At 43.8% G+C, this 19,199-nt stretch overlaps 1 protein-coding gene across 1 annotated transcript in view; it reads right to left on the bottom strand.

The window, feature by feature from the left end:
* The window catches only part of LOC101105425 (protoheme IX farnesyltransferase, mitochondrial), a 108,029-nt gene that overhangs the window by 71,594 nt on the left and 17,236 nt on the right, over positions 1-19,199 (bottom strand). Inside the window, 1 exon segment of the mRNA XM_042255687.1 lies at positions 13,868-13,992. Coding sequence (XP_042111621.1) covers positions 13,868-13,992 — 125 coding nt within the window.

The following is a 19,199-nucleotide window of genomic DNA, read 5'->3' as shown; positions in this document are numbered from 1 at the left end:
TCCTGTCTGAACAGGTTTGTCCTCAAGCTTTGCTTCACAGAACAGCTAAATCAATTTTTTATAGAAAGAAAATCTGCCTACCTCCTTTCCTCATTCAATAAATTCCTATTAATAAGAATAGTAGAGTGGGTAACCAATCCCTTCTTCGGGGGGTCTTCCCAACCCAGGAATCGAACCCAGGTCTCCTGCACTGTAGGCGGCTTCTTTACCATCTGAGCCACCAGGGAAGCCCAATACAAAGTAATAATAATTAACATCAATTGCCTACTTTCTAAGTACCAGGCCTTCTGTAAGAACCAAATACGTCATTTAACTTTCTCAGCAACCTCCTCTGTTGGGAAAGTTAGGTGCCCAAGTCACAGGTAGACAAGAGCTAGTACACCAGCCTGGTCAGCGAGCCTGGGCTCAGCCCTCAGGCTCCTGACCTCTCTGAGCACCTCTCTTGTGCAGATAAACAGACGGGGGTGATCAGACACATCCTTACAAATTGTGAAGAGCGCTGTGAAGGGACAGCGTGGGCGTGATGCAGGGCAGCAGTCAGGGGGTGGGGGGGGGGGCGTGCTGCCACTGCACTGCTGGGGCCTCTGCTGACCACGGTCCTCCCCTCTGCCTGGTGGTGTCTCCTTGTTAAAATATCTATTGTCCATCTTTTGCTTTTCCATGTAGACTCAGAGAGAATCGACCTTCCTGTCAGCCTAGCACACGACACAGGTGCCCAGGGAGTGTCTGCCGTGTGGCTAGCACTTGAGCTGCGATCCCTGCGGGGGAAGGAGTTGGGGGCTGGAAAGGGACCAGACCACACAGCCTCCGTGGGCCAAAGCTAGCATTTTCCTCTCTACCCTCTCAAGAGCTTGAGAGCCAACACGGGTGTGACGGCTTTACAACCACCCACCAGCGGTTGCCCAGCACCTACAGGGGAGTCTGGGTGCTTGACCCCTCACCTCCGTGGACCTCACAGCACCCTCCCCACCCCATGCCTCAGGCTTCTGCTGTGCTGTGAGGGACACGCATCCTCTGGCTGATGTTTCACGCCTCTGGGTCTTTACTCATGACCTTCTCGCTGCCGGGAAAGATCCCCCCTCATAGCATCTACCTGGTAAGTGCCCACCTCACCTTCAGAGGCTCTGGCCCCTTCTCCAGGAGGCTCTCCTGACCTCCAGAGGCTGAAATGACCCCTCTCGACCCCTCCCTTGCACAACTACAGCATGGCCCGAATTCTGCCCCTGTGTAGAGCTGGTGTGCTGTATTGCTTTACTGCACTTATTTATACAACTGCCTTCCTCTGCCATACTGGAGGCTGCTCTTTTTGATCACTCATGAAAGGAGTCAATACTTGTGTGAGGATCCTTCCTGAAAATAACTTTCAAGAAGACATGGCCACACTGGATGAGCATTTCCTGCTACTTAAAGAACTTCTTTCCACCAGGCAGGGGAACATCAAGGGGATTTCAACAGCCTACCCCGCCCCCCCCGCAACCCCTTGATAATTCTGACTTGAACTAAGCAGAATAAACAAAATTCTGTGCAAGTGAAAACTAGTTCAGTCGCATATTCCTGACTTTCAAAGGCATTAAAGCAAAGTCCTGAAGCCTAAATAAATGTTCACTGAGCACTTAGGGAAAGGGTCATTTTTTAATACAAGCTGACTGTACTTAAGCCAGGATGGCTAAATATGTCTCTGCTAAAAAACTTAGGAACTGTTTTTCTTCTTCTGTGAAAACATGTCAGACTTTGAATTGAAGGCCTGTCTAATTGTTCCAGGTTAACCACATGCTTATTTAAATAAGCTATATTGCTATTCAGTCATTTATTTAAGAGTAAGTGAAAATCAAGGGGGTAGGGGTAGAATCCATGCTCAGTCCCTTACTAATACCCTAATTTACCAAATCCCTGAATATTTTTATAAGAATTGATAATCTGGACTTAAGATAGTTTTATATTCTTAACACCCAATGTTTTAGTTAATCCCCATTATTTTAAGTTAGGAGTTAACAGCATTAACTTTGGAAGAGAAATCTTTATTCACATATCTTCAGAAAGCTGTTTAAGGTAATTATACACAGCACCGTTTAATCTTTCTTATTAGTTCGCCTAATAACAGTAATATGAACAACTGCAATTTTCTAGATCATCAGCCACAGTTTTGCTAAATGCAACACCAGACTAACATAATTTTTACTCAGGTATGCTAATGAAAATATTAGGATGTCACACTAGACTTTCATTTCAGCATTAGTTTCCTTTTTTATGAGCTAGCAGGTAAACATCATCCAGGATTAACGGAATCTCATTGGAATAAAAGCATATTAGCTTAGCATTGTAAGGTTACACAGTATATTTTAAGGTACAAAGATACTCTATGTTAAAGTATACATAAATCTTATTAACTACTAAATTTTCTCTTTTGTTTCATCCTATCTTTATGTTCCATCACTCAGATCCTTCAGAATGTCTTTGTTCCCCCTTGTGATTGCTGCTTCCGGGAGAAATCTGGCATAGCATCTAAAGGAAACGCCAGCGCGAGGTTTTCCTTAAGATTAATCACACAGGTAAGCAATTTCCCCTTCTTGCCAAACAGTATTTTCTAAAACTTCTTAGAAAATCAATAAGACAGGGCTGGGTGGTCGTGGCAATGTGAATTTTAGGATTTACTTTAATCCCTTACACACACATTTTAAAGGTCTGATAGCTTGCCTAAAGCAGTATGGAGTTCCCTTCCTGGTTAGAAAGAGCAGGAGACAAAGGATTCTCAGAAGTCAGTCTGTTTTCAAGAGCACAGGTCTCACAGACCTGTTCCACTGTCCACTGCCGACACCCTGATTCCTCTTCAAGAGTCTGGGAGTTTGGTGTGGAATTCAGAACCATCAAATGACTCCAATTCTAAAGTATAAATACTAAAGCATCCACTTTTTTTTCCTGTGTTAAACTTTAAAAGCAGGGACTAAGGCAAAGAGAGTATGAGATGGTCTCCCAAGGTCAGTCTACATGGTCAGGTTTGACATCAGTGTCATCAATGAAGAGTCCATCTAACCTAGAAAACAGCAGGGTCAGGAGGAGGACTGTCTGTGGTTCAGAGCAGTGAACAGACAAGCTGGCAGGATTCAGAACAAGCTACTGGGAAAGGCAAAACATAACTGAAGATTTTGGGGAAAGAAAGATAATCTGGGAAGAAACTCAACTTGGCCACTGCTGGCTGGTGAGATGGGGCCAGCCGGGGAGGAAGCAGGCCTCTGTCTCCCAGATCACAGTCAAGCACAGCCCGCTACTTAGAGAGGCAGCCACGGAGCCCAGCTCCAGAAACGCAGACAAGCCTCGCTCCTGTTATCTCCATGACAGTCTCGATTAAATATCTGCTTTTTTGATTTATCAACCTTTTTTCACCAATAGTACAAGTGCTAGTTGCTCCGTCATGTCTGACTCTTTGTAACCTCATGGACTACAGCCTGCCAGATTGCTCTGTCCAAGGAATTTTCCAGGTAAGAATACTGGAGTGGGTTGCCATTCCATTCTCCAGGGGATCTTCCGGACCCAGGGATCGAAGGTGGGTCTCCTGAATTGCAGGCAGATTCTTTACCATCTGAGCCACCAGGGAAACCCAATATTTTTCACCGATATTTCTTAGATTTACTGGAACTGACGACACAACTCCACAGGCCTCTGAAATGGCAGAGCACAAATGACACCTGCTGAGCCTAAGTCACCACATGTTCAAACACCGTGGGCAGGTATTACACACTAGGAATAAATAAACACACATATTCACACACACACTAGGAATAAACACGCATATTCACACACACACTAGGAATAAATAAACACGCATATTCACACACACACACACTAGGAATAAATAAACACGCATATTCACACACACACACTAGGAATAAATAAACGCATATTCACACACACACTAGGAATAAATACACACGCATATTCACACACACACATGGAATAAATAAACACGCATATTCACACACACACTAGGAATAAATACACACGCATATTCACACACACACATGGAATAAATAAACACGCATATTCACACACACACACAAGGAATAAACACACATATTCACACACACACACGGAATAAACACACATATTCACACACACACATGGAATAAATAAACACGCATATTCACACACACACACAAGGAATAAATAAACACGCATATTCACACACACACAAGGAATAAACAAACATATTCACACACACACACTAGGAATAAATAAACACGCATATTCACACACACACTAGGAATAAATAAACACACATATTCACACACACACTAGGAATAAATAAACACACATATTCACACACACACTAGGAATAAATAAACGCATATTCACACACACACTAGGAATAAATAAACACGAATATTCACACACACACACTAGGAATAAACACGCATATTCACTCACACACACACACACAATAGTTTGCAAGGCTAACCCAGGGCTCTGGGTTAACACTGAGGAAAACAAACACGTCTCCTTGCCATTCTCTGTATTACGACCGTAAATGGAGACAAACGATGGTGACCAGATTCTCAAAGTGGGCCCAAAACAGGCCAAACTTTTATATTAACAACAATCACAACAGCTAACATTAATGGAGCACTTGGCTTTCACAGAGATAAGTGCCTCAAATCCTCCCATCTCACTAGAGATGGAGATGTCACCAGCCCATGAAGGTCCCCTCACCTTGGGGCTCCACAGCGAGAATGCCAGCAGTCACCTGAGCAAAAGTGACTTGTTCAGCGGTAACGGCCCGCATCTGAGTGGTGCTGAGACTAAAACATTCTGAGTGAGAGGAAGCAGCAGCAAGCTAGGGATCACATCCACAAATTCTGCTCTCAACCCCACCAGGTTCAGGCGTGTGATCAACGACACAGCTAAGCGTCACTTCATTCTTCTACAACACGTGGGATGGTGCCACTGCACAGCCGGGTAATGCGGCACGTAAATCATAAACAGTCTATGAACGCACGTTCAGACTACTGTCGTCTCTACATCTGCAGGCAGAGCTTCACCTGGAGGTATTTAGGTTATGAGTTCCAGTGCCAAACTCACTCAACTCAGCTGGATCATTCTGGAGCAGAGAATCAAATGTAATTTAGGAACTATTTGGGGTTTTATCTATATAAATGCAGGAAAAGAGACTCGGCATTGAACGTGCGTTTTCTTTCTGATGTTGCTCAGTAATGCTCATCATTTGCCTTCTATGAAAAACACATTTAGCTGGAGACTCCCATGTGCTACTCAGAGACCCTGCAGATCCAACCTAGTGCAGTAGCTAATCCGGGTTGTCTGAATGAGCCACAAGTTGTGGATTTCAGAGGTCTTGGAGGGAATGTGAGTCGCCTACCAGTTAAAACATCAAAGTCCAACGAGTCACAACATTCGGGAAAAAAAAATACATTTCTTGTATATTGATTTTTCTTATACACACGATGTTCTATAAATTGTATCACCGGCGCTCGCTGACATCAGTTGGACTCGCCCAGGATACAACACCGGGTTCCCTAACCACTTCTGTCCACCATGGAAGATGAAAGTCAGTTCCTATTGCTTAAGGCGGACTGCAGAGTCAAAACAAAAGAAACATCAGAGAAAGCGAAAATGGAGAGAGACGCTTTAGATATTAATCTCGTATTCGCTGGGAAAACAGGAAAATCTTTATCTGTCTCCCCTCTTGCAGTTTAAAAGCCTGTGGATTTTCTTCTGCCCTGCCCACCCTATAATTCAGAGCTCTTTATCCAAAGCTCTTCCTTTTTACCTTATTTCAGCCGTGAAAAGTCTCTCAAGCATTGTCAGTATCAAACAAAAAACACGTCTCTTCTTGACCCCATTTCATTCACACCTCTTGATCTCTTTCATTTCCTTTCATAAAAATTCTTCAACATCCACAGATACACCAGACCCCAAAGATAACAGAGCCTTATCGCCTTTACCTTTCTAATTATAACCTACCCCTCAGATCTGAAACTTGACTTAGGTTTTGGGCCTTTCTTGTAATTTTCTCCAAAATAACGTCTCAGAGAACATCAATAGTTCTTAGAGCTAAGTCTAAGTTATGAATTCATTTGTCATCCATTTGATCTTTCAAAAGAGTCAGTTTCTGAAATCCTATAAACCTAGATTTAAACAAGCCCTAGCTAATACATGTGAAATGCTTAGAACATGACTTGGCATCTGACAGGTGTGAAATAAGTATCAGCTATGATGGTTGTTATGATGGAAACTTCCTGCTACTTCCCTTCACTTCCCCCGTAAATATTCCTTTTTTCCAGTATGACTTCCTGGGCAGTTTCACCCTGCTGGCCCACTCTCTGCCGTGGGAAGAAGGGATGGTTGCTCGACATCAGGGAATCCTACTTACTGGCATCAAGGAGTTAAGCGTTCCCCTGCAACAACACAAGTGCCTGTAACCACAGCTGGAAAGTGACTGGGAGCACCGGTCATGTGGACGAAGGGACTGCGCTTTCACAGACAGGAGAAGATGACCCGCAGGTTGAAGGCAGGAGGCCGACCTCCACTCATAGAAGGAAGACATTTCTAGTCACCAGGTTGCCCATTGATAGAGCCAGGTACTCTGGGTTTGATCCCTGGGTCAGGAAGATCCCCTGGAGAAGGGAATGGCTACCCACTCCAGTATTCTTGCCTGGGAAATCTGATGGACAGAGGAGCCAGGTGGGCTACAGTCCATGGGGTCACAAGGAATCAGACACGATTGAGCAACTAATGCACCCTGCAAGCAAGTGACAACTGTAGTAACCGATCTCTGCCAGGGATATTGTAAGAACTAAAGAATTCATCAAACTTCTTGAACAGTTTACTGATGGCAGAGTAGTAACAGAGGGAAATACTCGGTCTGATTTGTAGGTGCTCACACCCAGAACAACTGTCATGACAGTAGGCCCAACAGGTGCCTACAGAGAGGGTGAAAGTAAGGCAAGCCAGGTGGCCTGGGTTCAGTCGGTGCACTTGAGAAGAGAGAAGCCAGCGCCTGAGCCCTGATATTTTGATACGAAGATGCTTTTAGCACAGCTCGTTTATAGTGAAGGGCTTCCCTTGGGGCTCAGCTCGTAAAAATCTGCCTGAAATGCAGGAGACCCTGGTTTGATTCCTGGGTCAGGAAGATCCGCTGGAGAAGGGATAGGCTACCCACTCCAGTATTCATGAGCCTCTCTTGCGGTGCAGATGGTAAAGAATCCGCCCGCAATGTGGGAGACCTGGGTTCAATCCCTGGGTTGGGAAGATCCCCTGAAGAAGGGAAACGCTACACACTCCAGTAATCTGGCCTGGAGAGTTCCATGGACTCTACAGTCCATGGGGTCGCAAAGAGTCAGACGTGACTGAGCGACTTTCACTTTCATTTGCAGTGAAAGAGGTGAAGCGTGGGTGGACTATGAATAGAGAGACTGGTGATTTCCTGTCTGAATTGGAACACTTGAGAGTCAAAAGGGGCATGAAGAGTTATTACATGAGGAACAGCAGCGTGAACCAGGCCATGGGGTCAACCTGGCCATCAGTGGGCAGAAGAGATGTGAGCCAGGCTGCCCAAGGCAGAAACCATAGCCGGGATCGCAAGTGAAATCAGGAGACATCATCAAAGCAGCAGTTCTCATCGGAGGGACTGTGGTTCCCAAGGAACACTTGGCAAAGTCTGAAGACATTTTCATTTGTGACACTAGGGGGGTCGGTGCCAACAGCACCCCGCTGGCAAAGACAGGGACACTAGGAAACACCCCCCGGTACTGAGGACCGTTTTCCAGCCCAACTGTCAGGAGTGCTGAGACTCAGAATTCCTCTATTAAAAATTAAAAGATCTGACTGAGTTAACACATGAAACATCGGCATTTCAAAAAAAACCCCCAAACCCCACAGAACATATTCAAACCCTACAGAACAAAAGTTAGTCCAGTCTACAGACAGCAAGACCTCTTGAACAAAGGCACATGTCCAACAGCAAAATGGGCAAACACTGACAAACAGAAACAGCAAATAAGCATTTAAAAAGTCTCCCGACAAAAAAACCCCAACTCTACCTCCTGAGTAATCAGAACACCTTGAATTAAAAGGGCAGCATCTAAGGACACCTATAAACCCAGCATAGATTCCAGTGTCAGTGATGAGCAAGCAATCCCATGGCACCAAATGGAAGTATAGGCAGATTAAAGCAAACAAAAAAAAGACCTTCAGGAAGAAATTTAGCTGCACTTAAAACACACATCGTCTTAAATTTTAACTTTCTTTTAGTGAAATCACACAGTTTCAGCAATCTATCTAAAGAAATAGTGAAGGATGGGGTTCAAAGATTCAGCTATAAGAATTTCAGTTCAGGATTATTTATCTGGGCAGAAACTGAAAATCCCTAAAATGTCAAACAAGGAGAAACTGATTAAACAAATCATGGTACATCTACAGGAGATTCTTAAAATCATGCTATAAGGCAAATATTGACATGGAAAGACGTTCATGATATACTACTTAAAGGAAAAAATATAGAGAAACTATGCATATTACATAAACCATTTCTGTGAGATATTAATATATGCCTGAAAGTATGTGTGTGAAAAAGGCCTATACAGCAATAACATAAATCAAAATGTTAAGCAGTGGATATATTTGGTGCTGGGCTACAGGCCACGAGGACAGGGCTTGTTGCTTTTTCTCTACTGTGACTCTAACACACAGAACAGTGCCAGGCACAAGTGAAACACAAAACTTTAAATGTCATTTTTACTTATTTATAGTTTCTTACAGATTTTACAATAAACACTTAATTTGCATAATAGTTTCTTCCTTCCTGTGGCTTTTTTTCACATTCATAAAGCAATGGTATTTATTTAATATTTTTACTTACAATGATTCATCTTTTTTATTGGGATTTAATGGCACAATAATTTTTTCAATGTTGCTTTTAAAAAAAGAATAATTCAATGGTAAAACAAAATGTTTAACAATAGAAATGGAAATAATGCCACCTACCCCACAGGGTTGTAAGGTTTAAATAATAATTTGTGTAAATACAGTCTGTAAATGCGAAAGCACTACATGAATGTTAGAAATTAATTATTCTGCTAAAATCATATATTCCAGAGTTAAACCATTTTCACACATGCTTTGGCTGGTGGCCTTCCTCCCAGCAATTTTACTTCCCGTATTTTGTCCTCTAACAACAAAGGTGTGTGTGGCATCACCTGTAGGAGCAAAGAGCTAAAAGGGTGGAGGACTGGCTCAGCGGCTGCGGCACAGCCATGAAATGAAGCAGTGCGTCATTATTAAAATTCAACCTGTATATATGCACTTATGGACATACACTCTTGATCTTTATTAAAAAACTCATGTATGTGTAACATAAGTAAAATAATCCCACTTCAGTTCAGTTCAGTTGCTTAGTCATGTCCGACTCTTTGCAATCCCATGGACCGCTGCACACCAGGCCTCCCTGTCCATCACGAACTCTCGGCGTCCACCCAAACTCATGTCCATTGAGTCGGTGATGCCATCCAGCCATCTCATCCTCTGTCATCCCCTTCTCCTCCTGCCCTTAATCTTTCCTAGCATCAGGGTCTTTTCAGATGAGTCAGCTCCTTGCATCAGGTGGCCAAAGACTGAAGTTTCAGCTTCAACATCAGTCGTTTCAATGAACACTCAGGACTGATCTCCTTTAGGATGGACTGGTTGGATCTCCTTGCAGTCCAAGGGACTCTCAAGGGTCTTCTCCAACACCACAGTTCAAAAGCATCAATTTTTTGGTACTCAGCTTTCTTTATAGTCCAACTCTCACATCCATACATGACTACTGGAAAACCATAGCCTTGACTAGATGGACCTTTGTTGGCAAAGTAATGTCTCTGCTTTTTAACATGCTGTCTAGGTTGGTCATAGCTTTCCTTCCAAGGAGTAAGCATCTTTTAATTTCATGGCTACAGTCACCATCTGTAGTGATTTTGGAGCCCCCCAAAATAAAGTCAGCCACTGTTTCCCCATTTATTTGCCATGAAGTGGTGGGACCAGATGCCATGATCTTCGTTTTCTGAATGTTGAGCTTTAAGCCAACTTTTTCACTCTCCACTTTCACTTTCATCAAGAGGCTCTTTAGTTCTTCTTTACTTTCTGCCATAAGGGTGGTGTCATCTGCATATCTGAGGTGATTGATATTTCTCCCGGCAATCTTGATTCCAGCCTGTGCTTCCTCCAGCCCAGAGTTTCTCATGATGTACTCTGCATAGAAGTTAAATAAGCAGGCTGACAGTATACAGCCTTGATGTACTCCTTTCCCTATTTGGAACCAGTCTGTTGTTCCATGTCCAGCTGTAACTGTTGCTTCCTGACCTGCATACAGATTTCTCAAGAGGCAGGTCAGATGTTCTGGTATTCCCACCTTTTTAAGAATTTTCCATAGTTTGTGGTGATCCACACAGTCAAAGGCTTTGGCATACTCAATAAAGCAGAAATTGATGTTTTTCTGGAACTCTCTTGATCCAGCAGATGATGGCAATTTGATCTCTGGTTCCTCTGCCTTTTCTAAAACCAGCTTGAACATCTGAAGTTCACAGTTCACGTATTGCTGAAGCCTGGCTTGGAGAATTTTGAGCATTACTTTACTAGCATGTGAGATGAGTGCAATTATAATCCCACTTGCAGCTTATTAAAACAGTATCTGTCATGTCAAACAATCAAAATGGTTGTGATGATAATTTTCTGATAATTTTTATCTTTCAATTTGTTAATCTATTCTACTTCAGCTCACTCAGCTTTTTCTTTTTGGCCTATCTGTTTTCAAGATTAGATCAGTCAAGGCCATCTATAACATTTTATTTTCCAGTCGCTGAATTTTATGGATTGTTTTCATCCCTGGAAGGCACTCCCACTCTCAAGCTGCCCTATAGCTTTAAATGAACCATGTGTATGGTTTACAAAACATGGGTGTAATTGCTTTTTACATTTTCATGTTAGTGGTTTCTTACATACACACGTATCTCTTTATGCATTAGTCAGGACTTCATATATCAGAAGCTAAATCTCATTTTCCCTCCTTAAAAAAAAGGTTAAGAACTGCTTTACAAAGCTTTATGTTTCCTACTTTTACACAGAGAGATCACAGAAGTAGGGTATAAAGAAGAAACACTCAGAACTAAATGAATAACAGCAATGAGAATATTTTTAAAAAATGAAATGTTACTTGAATCCTTCTATAAATGTGACAGGGGACATTTTCTCCCCACAGAACTCTATCAGAAGCTGGAGATCGGTCCTGCACACCAACCACACTTCTGCACTCTTTTAGTGGTAAGCCAGCTCCTTTAAAAAAGCAGGAAGCTCTTCCTTTTTGACTGTTTCTTTTTCTGCCTGCTTGCAAAAGCTCATGCAAATCCTTGTGGCCTTGTGCTCTTTGATGCTAAAGAAAAGCATTGATGAAAATGGCCTCACGTTCCTTTATTTTATGAGACTGCTTAACAACACTAGAATTAAAATATTCCCAACGTTATTTAGAAAATACTGTCATTTGAGAAGCTAACTGACACTATAATAATGATGAAATCCGATGGAGGAAATCAGTGAGTTTTTTTTAAGTATTACAAGGCTTCTGAATGAAATCAGAGCCCAAGACAAGTGGAGGGAAGCAATACGGATAAACAGGAGAGGATGAGGAACGCATCTGTGCGCCCAATAGCCCTGACTGAGGGTGGACGCCATGCTCAACACTGCTGAGGCCTGTGGGGGGTATGAGAAAGTTCTAGAAGAGCGGGACAGTTGTGTGCGTGAGAGGCAGGCATGGCTAGGACACTAGCCTGAGGAGGAGGCAGGACAAGACTCTTGGCATTTGTCATCACAGAAAGAATCCCCCTGTGGAGGCTGCAGCTTCCCCAGCAGTTTAAAACCTACAGAACCCAACTCAGCCCCTGGAGCAAACTAAAATAACACGGCCATCTAAACGCATTTCAACTTAAAACATTTCTAAAACCTTGGTTTGTGTTCAGCTTCCATAATAAACTTCTGCCTAATATAAATCATTCCACTTTATTTCCTCCAGATATTTCTTAGCTAGAATTGAATGGTTTTACTCCATCATGAATCCTTGACCACCTTTTTATTCCTTTTGGTGGTGATGGTTGGGGGAGGGGGGTCAGACAGCTCCAACTCAAGGCCAGTCTATTTTTTTAAAAGACTTTTTGATGTAGATCATTTTATTATTTTTTTAGTGATGTAGATCATTTTTTAAAGTGTTTATTGACTCTGTTATATCTGTTTTATGTTTTGGGTTTTTGGCCCCAAGGCATGTGGGATGTTAGCTCCCTGACCAGGGATCGAACTCATACCTCCTGCCTTGGAAAGCAAAGTCCTAACCACTGGACTGCCAGGGAAGTCCCCCACTCTGTGTCATCTTTTATAATATCTAGGGACCATTTGATGTTTATGAGCTTGTGTTGCTATTTTCTGAGTCTCCATACTTTTGTCCAAAGCCTCTATTAAAATCTGTGTAACTGGAACAGAAGACAGCAATTGATATTATTAATCTTAGGACCCGAATTTATAACTACTGAATACATATAAGTGATAATTTTAAAAATATTTTGAAAAATAGACCCACAAATAGTCACATAAACCCACTTTGCTTATACTGCTTTTTATTCAAATCGTCATTAAAAACGTGTTCATTGTGAAACCATCATCAATCTTTTCCCTGGGGAACAAGGGCGGGTGCAATAGGAAGAGATGGCTTGTGGTTTACAGGAGGGGCGTGGAAGGGGGCAGTGGGTAGAGCTGCTTGAACCTCCTGTATCGCTGTTTTGATGTAAAATCGGAACAGAAAATTAACTTTATTTGAAATGCATTGACCTTTCTCCAAGCAGCTGATAACATGGTAAAAGCACACTGATTCTAGATGTTCCGGAATGGAAAGGCTCATGCTCTGCAGACTACCAGCGCATGCATCCACTTGGCCAAGCTGTTTTCCTGCTGGTAACTTCAATTCCTGTTTTAAAACCATGCCAGCTCCTCTTGGGTGTTCTGGTGAGAATGACTTTCTTTACGTTTTAGCCAAGACTTTTCCACCACAATATCTTATGAGAAAGCCACAAGGATGGGCAGGCTGGGGAGGGGGGGGGGCGGGGGGGGGGTTGGGGGGAAGGCATTTTAGAGAATTATTTTGACATTTAAAATAATAGGGAGGGGAAGAAGCATTAAAAAATAATGTGCTAATTAATTTTTTTGATATATTCTGATTCCACGGGCCAAGTTCACTGAGGACTGAATTAAAGAATTTTTTTTTTTAAAGGTGGACGTGCTTGTTTAAAATACACTGTTTTGCATAGTGGTGGTTTTAAAATGCAAACAAGTCAAACCAAAGGAAGAACAACACATTATAATGTAAGCTTGCGGGAGTGTGCCTGAAGTGGGAAAGAGGAGAGAGTCTGATAGCTCTAAAGCGCTTTAAAAAAAATAAACTATTTTAATTGAATTGAATTAATTAGCTTATTTTTTTGGCTGTGTCATGTGGCATGCAGGATCTTAGTTCCCCAACCAGGGATCAAACCGGCACCCTGTGAATTGGAAGCACAGAGTCCTAACCACTGGACTGTCAAGGAAGTCGCTCTAAAACACTTTTCAACCTCAAACCCTGGTCATTTGAGAAAGATACTCTATTGCTCTCACTTCTGAATATACCTGAAAAGAAAAAGACAGACTGGTTCTGGGCCCCAGACCTTGCAGGACACACAGTGTTCCAGGCTCACAGGACCTTCCCAGCGATGGGTGTGATTTGGGAGGGTTCTTTTTCTTTTTAAATGCCACAATATGACAATCTCAGAAGAAGCGACGATAGCCTGACCCGGCTGAAAGGTGCTGCACTGACCTGATTGATGGAGTTGGCAGCGCAAGAAGCCAGGCCTGTTCCAACAAAGGTAAGCAGGAAGCAGGACCAGTCAAAAGGTGCTGGAGCCAGGGCGAAGCCGGCCGAGGTGGTGCTGACGACCAGGGCTGCAACACAGAAACAAACCAGGGGCTGTCACCAGGCAGGGCGGAGGGTCCCAGCCTCGCAAGCCTGCCTTCAGGCAGGCCAATCCCCACCGCAACAGCACGGACTGCAGGCTGACCTTTCAGGGGAAAATTAAGCTTTACAGAACATCATTCCGATAGTAAAAACTCTATGTTTATTATTGAAAAATGCCATTACGCTCAAGAGTAAAAACTAAGATGGGTGTTTCAGATCCAGTCGTTCACTTATTCATTCAACAAACACTCACTGTGTACCTAATCCACAATCGGTACTGTGCTGGACATGGGGCATTGCGCTGAGCAGGTTAGGCTCTATTCTGCCTTGAGGTCCTTGTACTTTTTAATTCCCTCTGCCTCTTCCCATGGCTGGATCCTCCTCATCTTCCAGGTCCTGCCTTAGAGATCATATCTTAGGGAGAACTACCCCATCATCCCATGCGCAGGAAGCCCTCCAGGGTGACAGCACCCTTGCGCTTCCTTTCTGGTGCTTGTCACTCTCTGGCTTCTGCCTGGAATATAAGCTCCATGGAGGCAGGCGCCCTGACTGTCTGGCTAGCTGCTACTTTCAGGGATCCCACTGTGCCAGGCAACCTATCTATCTCCATATGTCAGTCGTGTCCGACTCTCTGCGACCCCATAGACTGTAGCCTACCAAGCTCCTCTGTCCATGGGATTTTCCAGGCAATAGTACTGGAGTGGATTGCCATTTCCTTCTCCAGAGGATCTTCCCAACCCAGGGATCGAACCCAGGTCTCCCGCATTGTAGACAAATGCTTTACCATCTGAGCCACCACTGTACCAGGCAAGGAAGAGTATTTACTGGGGGCTGAGGAGGCAGGGTGGCGGCTGTCACACTGCAGAACGGCAAGCTGAGGACTTTGCACTCGTCTGGTCGAGAAGCCATCTATCACTGGCTGTTTAACTGGGAGCAGTGGGCACCCTGACTTAGAACATACAGAGGGACCATCTGAGAGGCTCGACTATCAGTCCACAGGGAACAAGGGCAATGCCATGGGGAACCAGATACATAGAAGGGATGACTTTCTCAGTATATCGTCAGCAAAATCTAGAGTTATCAATATAAAGAACAAACTTAGATCAAAAAAACCAGGTCAACATTTTGTATTGTGCTTTGTAAATAGGTTTAAAAAATCAATTACCATCATGGTGGAAAAGACAGTATCATTATCAGTGAAATGTCAAACTAAAAATACTATAAGAAGAAAATCCACTCTGTTTGAAATCAAAAAGGGTATATAGTTGCACAAAACCAATGGTTTTTCTTTTTATTTGCCCCCAGAGCTTGACTGGGTGATGAGCAATAAACACAGAACATCGAATTTTTGACTAATGGGTCAACTCTTGAACTGAGAAGAGATAGCAAGCAGTTTGCAAAAAAACTGACAGAGAGAAAAGGACAATGCTTTAGTAAGACTTAGCAATGATTAAATCTACAAAATGGAAATACTGCCTCATTTAAAAATATACAAATTGTAAATGGTAACACAGATTAAAAAATGACAGGGACCATTATTACTAGAGAGGAAAAATCTGAATTTTTGTAACACATTTCCAAAAAAAGATCAAAAGCTAATGAAGAATGTATTTTTACTTCATCAAAGCAATTAAAGAAAGAGAAAGGGAAAGAAAATTGATAAATTGTAAAATTGACCAAAGCAATATTCTCGCACAGCACTGCCATGATGGTAATTAAACTTTTCATTGATTTCCAGGGGATTCATTACGTGGAATCATTTTGCAACACCAGGATCTCATTAAAAGTGAATGTAATATAGTCTTTCATTAATAACACTGGAAATTATATTTTATTTGGTAATCTCGTATTCTGTCCCTTCACAAATAAACAGAAAATCAATGTGGCCGATGAAGCTTGACCCATCCAGTAGAGGCCCAGGAGCGCTGTCCTACAGTCCCAGGGGGGGACTCCAGAGACCTAAGGAAGAGGGACAGCCCCACTCCATGAACTCCCCGCAGCAACCCTGCCCGTGGGTGTCTACCCCACACAGACTCCGCAGGCACCTGGGGAGATGCGGGGTGAGAAGGCAGCCCCAACACCCAGCACAGCTGCAGCCCTGCCCTCTACTCTGCTCGGAACCAACACCAGGTCTGACATTAAGACTGGCGGCATCGCCTCCTCCCACTGGCCAGTATCACTGACGAGGAGCCACCAGATATGGTCTCTGGTCTGCCTGCCTTCTCTGGGAGAAGCTCTTATGTTCTCTATAATTTAAAAAAAATTTTTTAAATTTCACAGTCACAAGCAGGCACGCCCTGGCTGGCCCAGAAGAAAGCAAACCTCCTTGAAGTGGGCTCCCTGGGGGCCATGTGGTAGAGAAGCCGAGGCCGCGTCCAGGAGCACAGCAGTCCAGGGACCTCAGCCCCAGAGACACAGAGATGGACTCTGCCAACCACCGTGGGCCGGAAGTGGCCCTGCGCCCCAGGTGAGAAGCAAGGCCCCGACCCACACAGTGACTTCAGCCTGGAGGGACCCTGAGCAGGAACCGGCCAGGTCAGGCCTGGACTTCTGACCTTTAGAAACTATGAAATAATAGCTTTGTGCTATATTAACCTGCAAAGCTTGTGCTCACCTGTTCTGCAGTAAGAGAAAATAGCAATACTGTAAAGAGGGTGGCATTTGAGGAAGACAAGACTTGACACAGGACGGACTCGAGTGGAGGGAAGATGGCTTAGGGACCACGGAGAGGCCTGCAGGGCCTCAGGGATGGGACAAGGGCCTGGGAAGGGCAGCAGTGGTGCCCACGGAGGTAGAGCAAACCACCTGCAGGCACAGGCCTTCAATAGGGAATGAGCCTAAGTGGTCACAGCAAAGGAGCCAAACAATTCAGCAACTCAGAGAACAAAAGGACCGAAAAGGTCAAAGGGAGCCTGGGGTCAGCTAGCCCAATCTCTGTCCCGATGGAGGGGTGGCTTCACCAGGGGCAGCCTCCTGTGGGATGGGTCTCAGTCTCTCGGTCCCTCTGTTCCAGACCAAGTCAAGACAACTCCCTTGAAATACCTAGCTCTGGGTGTAACTCCTATCTCCGGAGTAACACTGCACAACCTTCAGTCATGCAAATGCCACCACCCCCAGGCCCAGTCTCTCCAGGCACAGCGTCCGCAGGGACCAGCCACACGGGACCTCCAGGCGCCTGTCCACACCGAGTGACACCTTTCAGAGACGCACTAGTTTCTGCCATAACAAGAGCACTCAGGCCAGTGCCTGGCAAGTCCTAAGGGCCTAAAAAGTGGTGCTCTTGGTAACTGTCAAAGTGTGGTTCGAGATGATCTATTTTTCCAGCCACTATGCTTAGACTTAATGTTTCAAAGCAGTGCCTTAAGGAACGTTGACAAACAACAAAACACTCCACACAAGCTCCATGCGCCCCAGTTTTATAACATCCAGGGGCGGGACCACAGCGCAGTCCTTAATAACGGTGGACTAACTATGATGATGACAAAAACAACACACATTTGGGAAGCACTCTGCAATGCCAAAGTGCTTTTACATTTATTTAAACCCCGGAAACACTGCACTTCAAAGCAGTGTATGGATACTTCAGGGTTATGGGAAGAAAACATGAGAACTTTCATTCATATTTCACTTTTTAACTCTTTCTTCTAAAACACATATTTTGCATATCATAAAATGAATATAATACACTGGGATGAGAGCACATATATTTTATTTACAACTAATAACTATACATTTTTGTTACATATGGCAGTTATATACAATAGCATAAATATTTTATAAATATACACACATGCGCTTAAAATTTTTTTACTGATAAAATACACAACCAACAAACTTTGGAGAGGCCTGCTCTAAAGTAAGCAGCAAGGCAAGCACTGGTGGGTAGCATGTTCAGTTTTATACGTGGAGATCCAGGAGCCAGCCAAGGGCAGTGAACTCAACCCGCAGCCTGACCAAGGGTCATGTGAGTTACACATGACATATGGCTCTCTGCTATACGGGTTATACTGTAACAAGTCCTGGAAAGAAAGACATTTTCAGAATAAAATTCCATTGAAGGAAGGGAAGACCAGCTGTGCTCAGCTGGTTGGTTGTGTCCATCACTTTGTGACCCCATGGACTGTAGCCCACCAGGCTCCTCTGTCCATGGGATTCTCCAGGCAATACTGGAGTGGGTTGCTATTCTCTTCTCCAGGGGATCTTCCCGACCCAGGGATCGAACCTGCTTCTCCTGCACTGGCAGGCAGGTTCTTTACCACTGAGCCACCTGAGCAAAAACATACACATACACACCACCCAGCTGATCACATCACCACCAGCAGGCCAGCTGTGCTTTCAGGACATCCTTGCACACGAGCCATGATGCTCCTGCAGCAGAGATCCTAAGGGGAACAGCCACAATTCCCCGAGCAGGGAGCCCACACCGAGGGGAGAAGTTCCCCTCGCCCCACCCATTGGCCACATGCCCCTGCTTCTGCACCTAGGGGGCTCCATCCCTGCAGAGGGTGGCTCCGCGGGTCCTGGCGCCCCAGCTCCAGCTCATGGTCTGCTTCCAGAGCAGGAAGCAACTGCTGAAAGGTTTTCCCTTTTCCAGTACACAAGAGGTTTTCTTGAAGCAGTGGCTTAATCAAGAATGATTGTTTTTTTTTGGATAAAGGCTCAATACTTTGAGAACTGCTGGTCTCTGAGTACAAGCATAATGAAAGTGCTCATGCTCCTTCTGAGATCATCCATTAAAAAGAACTTTATCTCTTTTCTGAGATCATCCGTTAAAAATAACTCTAAAGATGATATTAAAAAATTGGTCATCTACATCCTGCTTCATCTCTCTCTTCTACTGCCTCGCTGTTTTTCAGCCCTGGCCCCAAAAAGAATTAGAGTGAAAAACAAAACTCCAATAAATCAATTCAGATAATGATCAACTCTGATAAAAGATTTGCTTGAAAGATGGAAACCGCTGACTAAATGAGAGTTTGAGATTCTCTATAGATTTCAAATTATCCTTGTGATCTATTATATCTCATTATCCTTGAGAGCAGGGACTATGCAATATTATAAACCAAATCCTATAGACCTGAGGTGTATTTTCTTTAAATCTCTTTTATGTACAAAGCAGCCAGAGAACAGTTAATGAATTTGTGTGTGGCTTTGTTCACCGGTGGCTCCAAGCAATGGAATGTTTTCGTTAACGGAT

Source organism: Ovis aries, chromosome 11, assembly GCF_016772045.2.
Source record: "Ovis aries strain OAR_USU_Benz2616 breed Rambouillet chromosome 11, ARS-UI_Ramb_v3.0, whole genome shotgun sequence".
Classification (NCBI taxonomy): Eukaryota; Metazoa; Chordata; class Mammalia; order Artiodactyla; family Bovidae; genus Ovis; species Ovis aries.
Note: the sequence above shows the minus strand (reverse complement) of the source record. Positions and strands in the feature narration are given on the sequence as shown.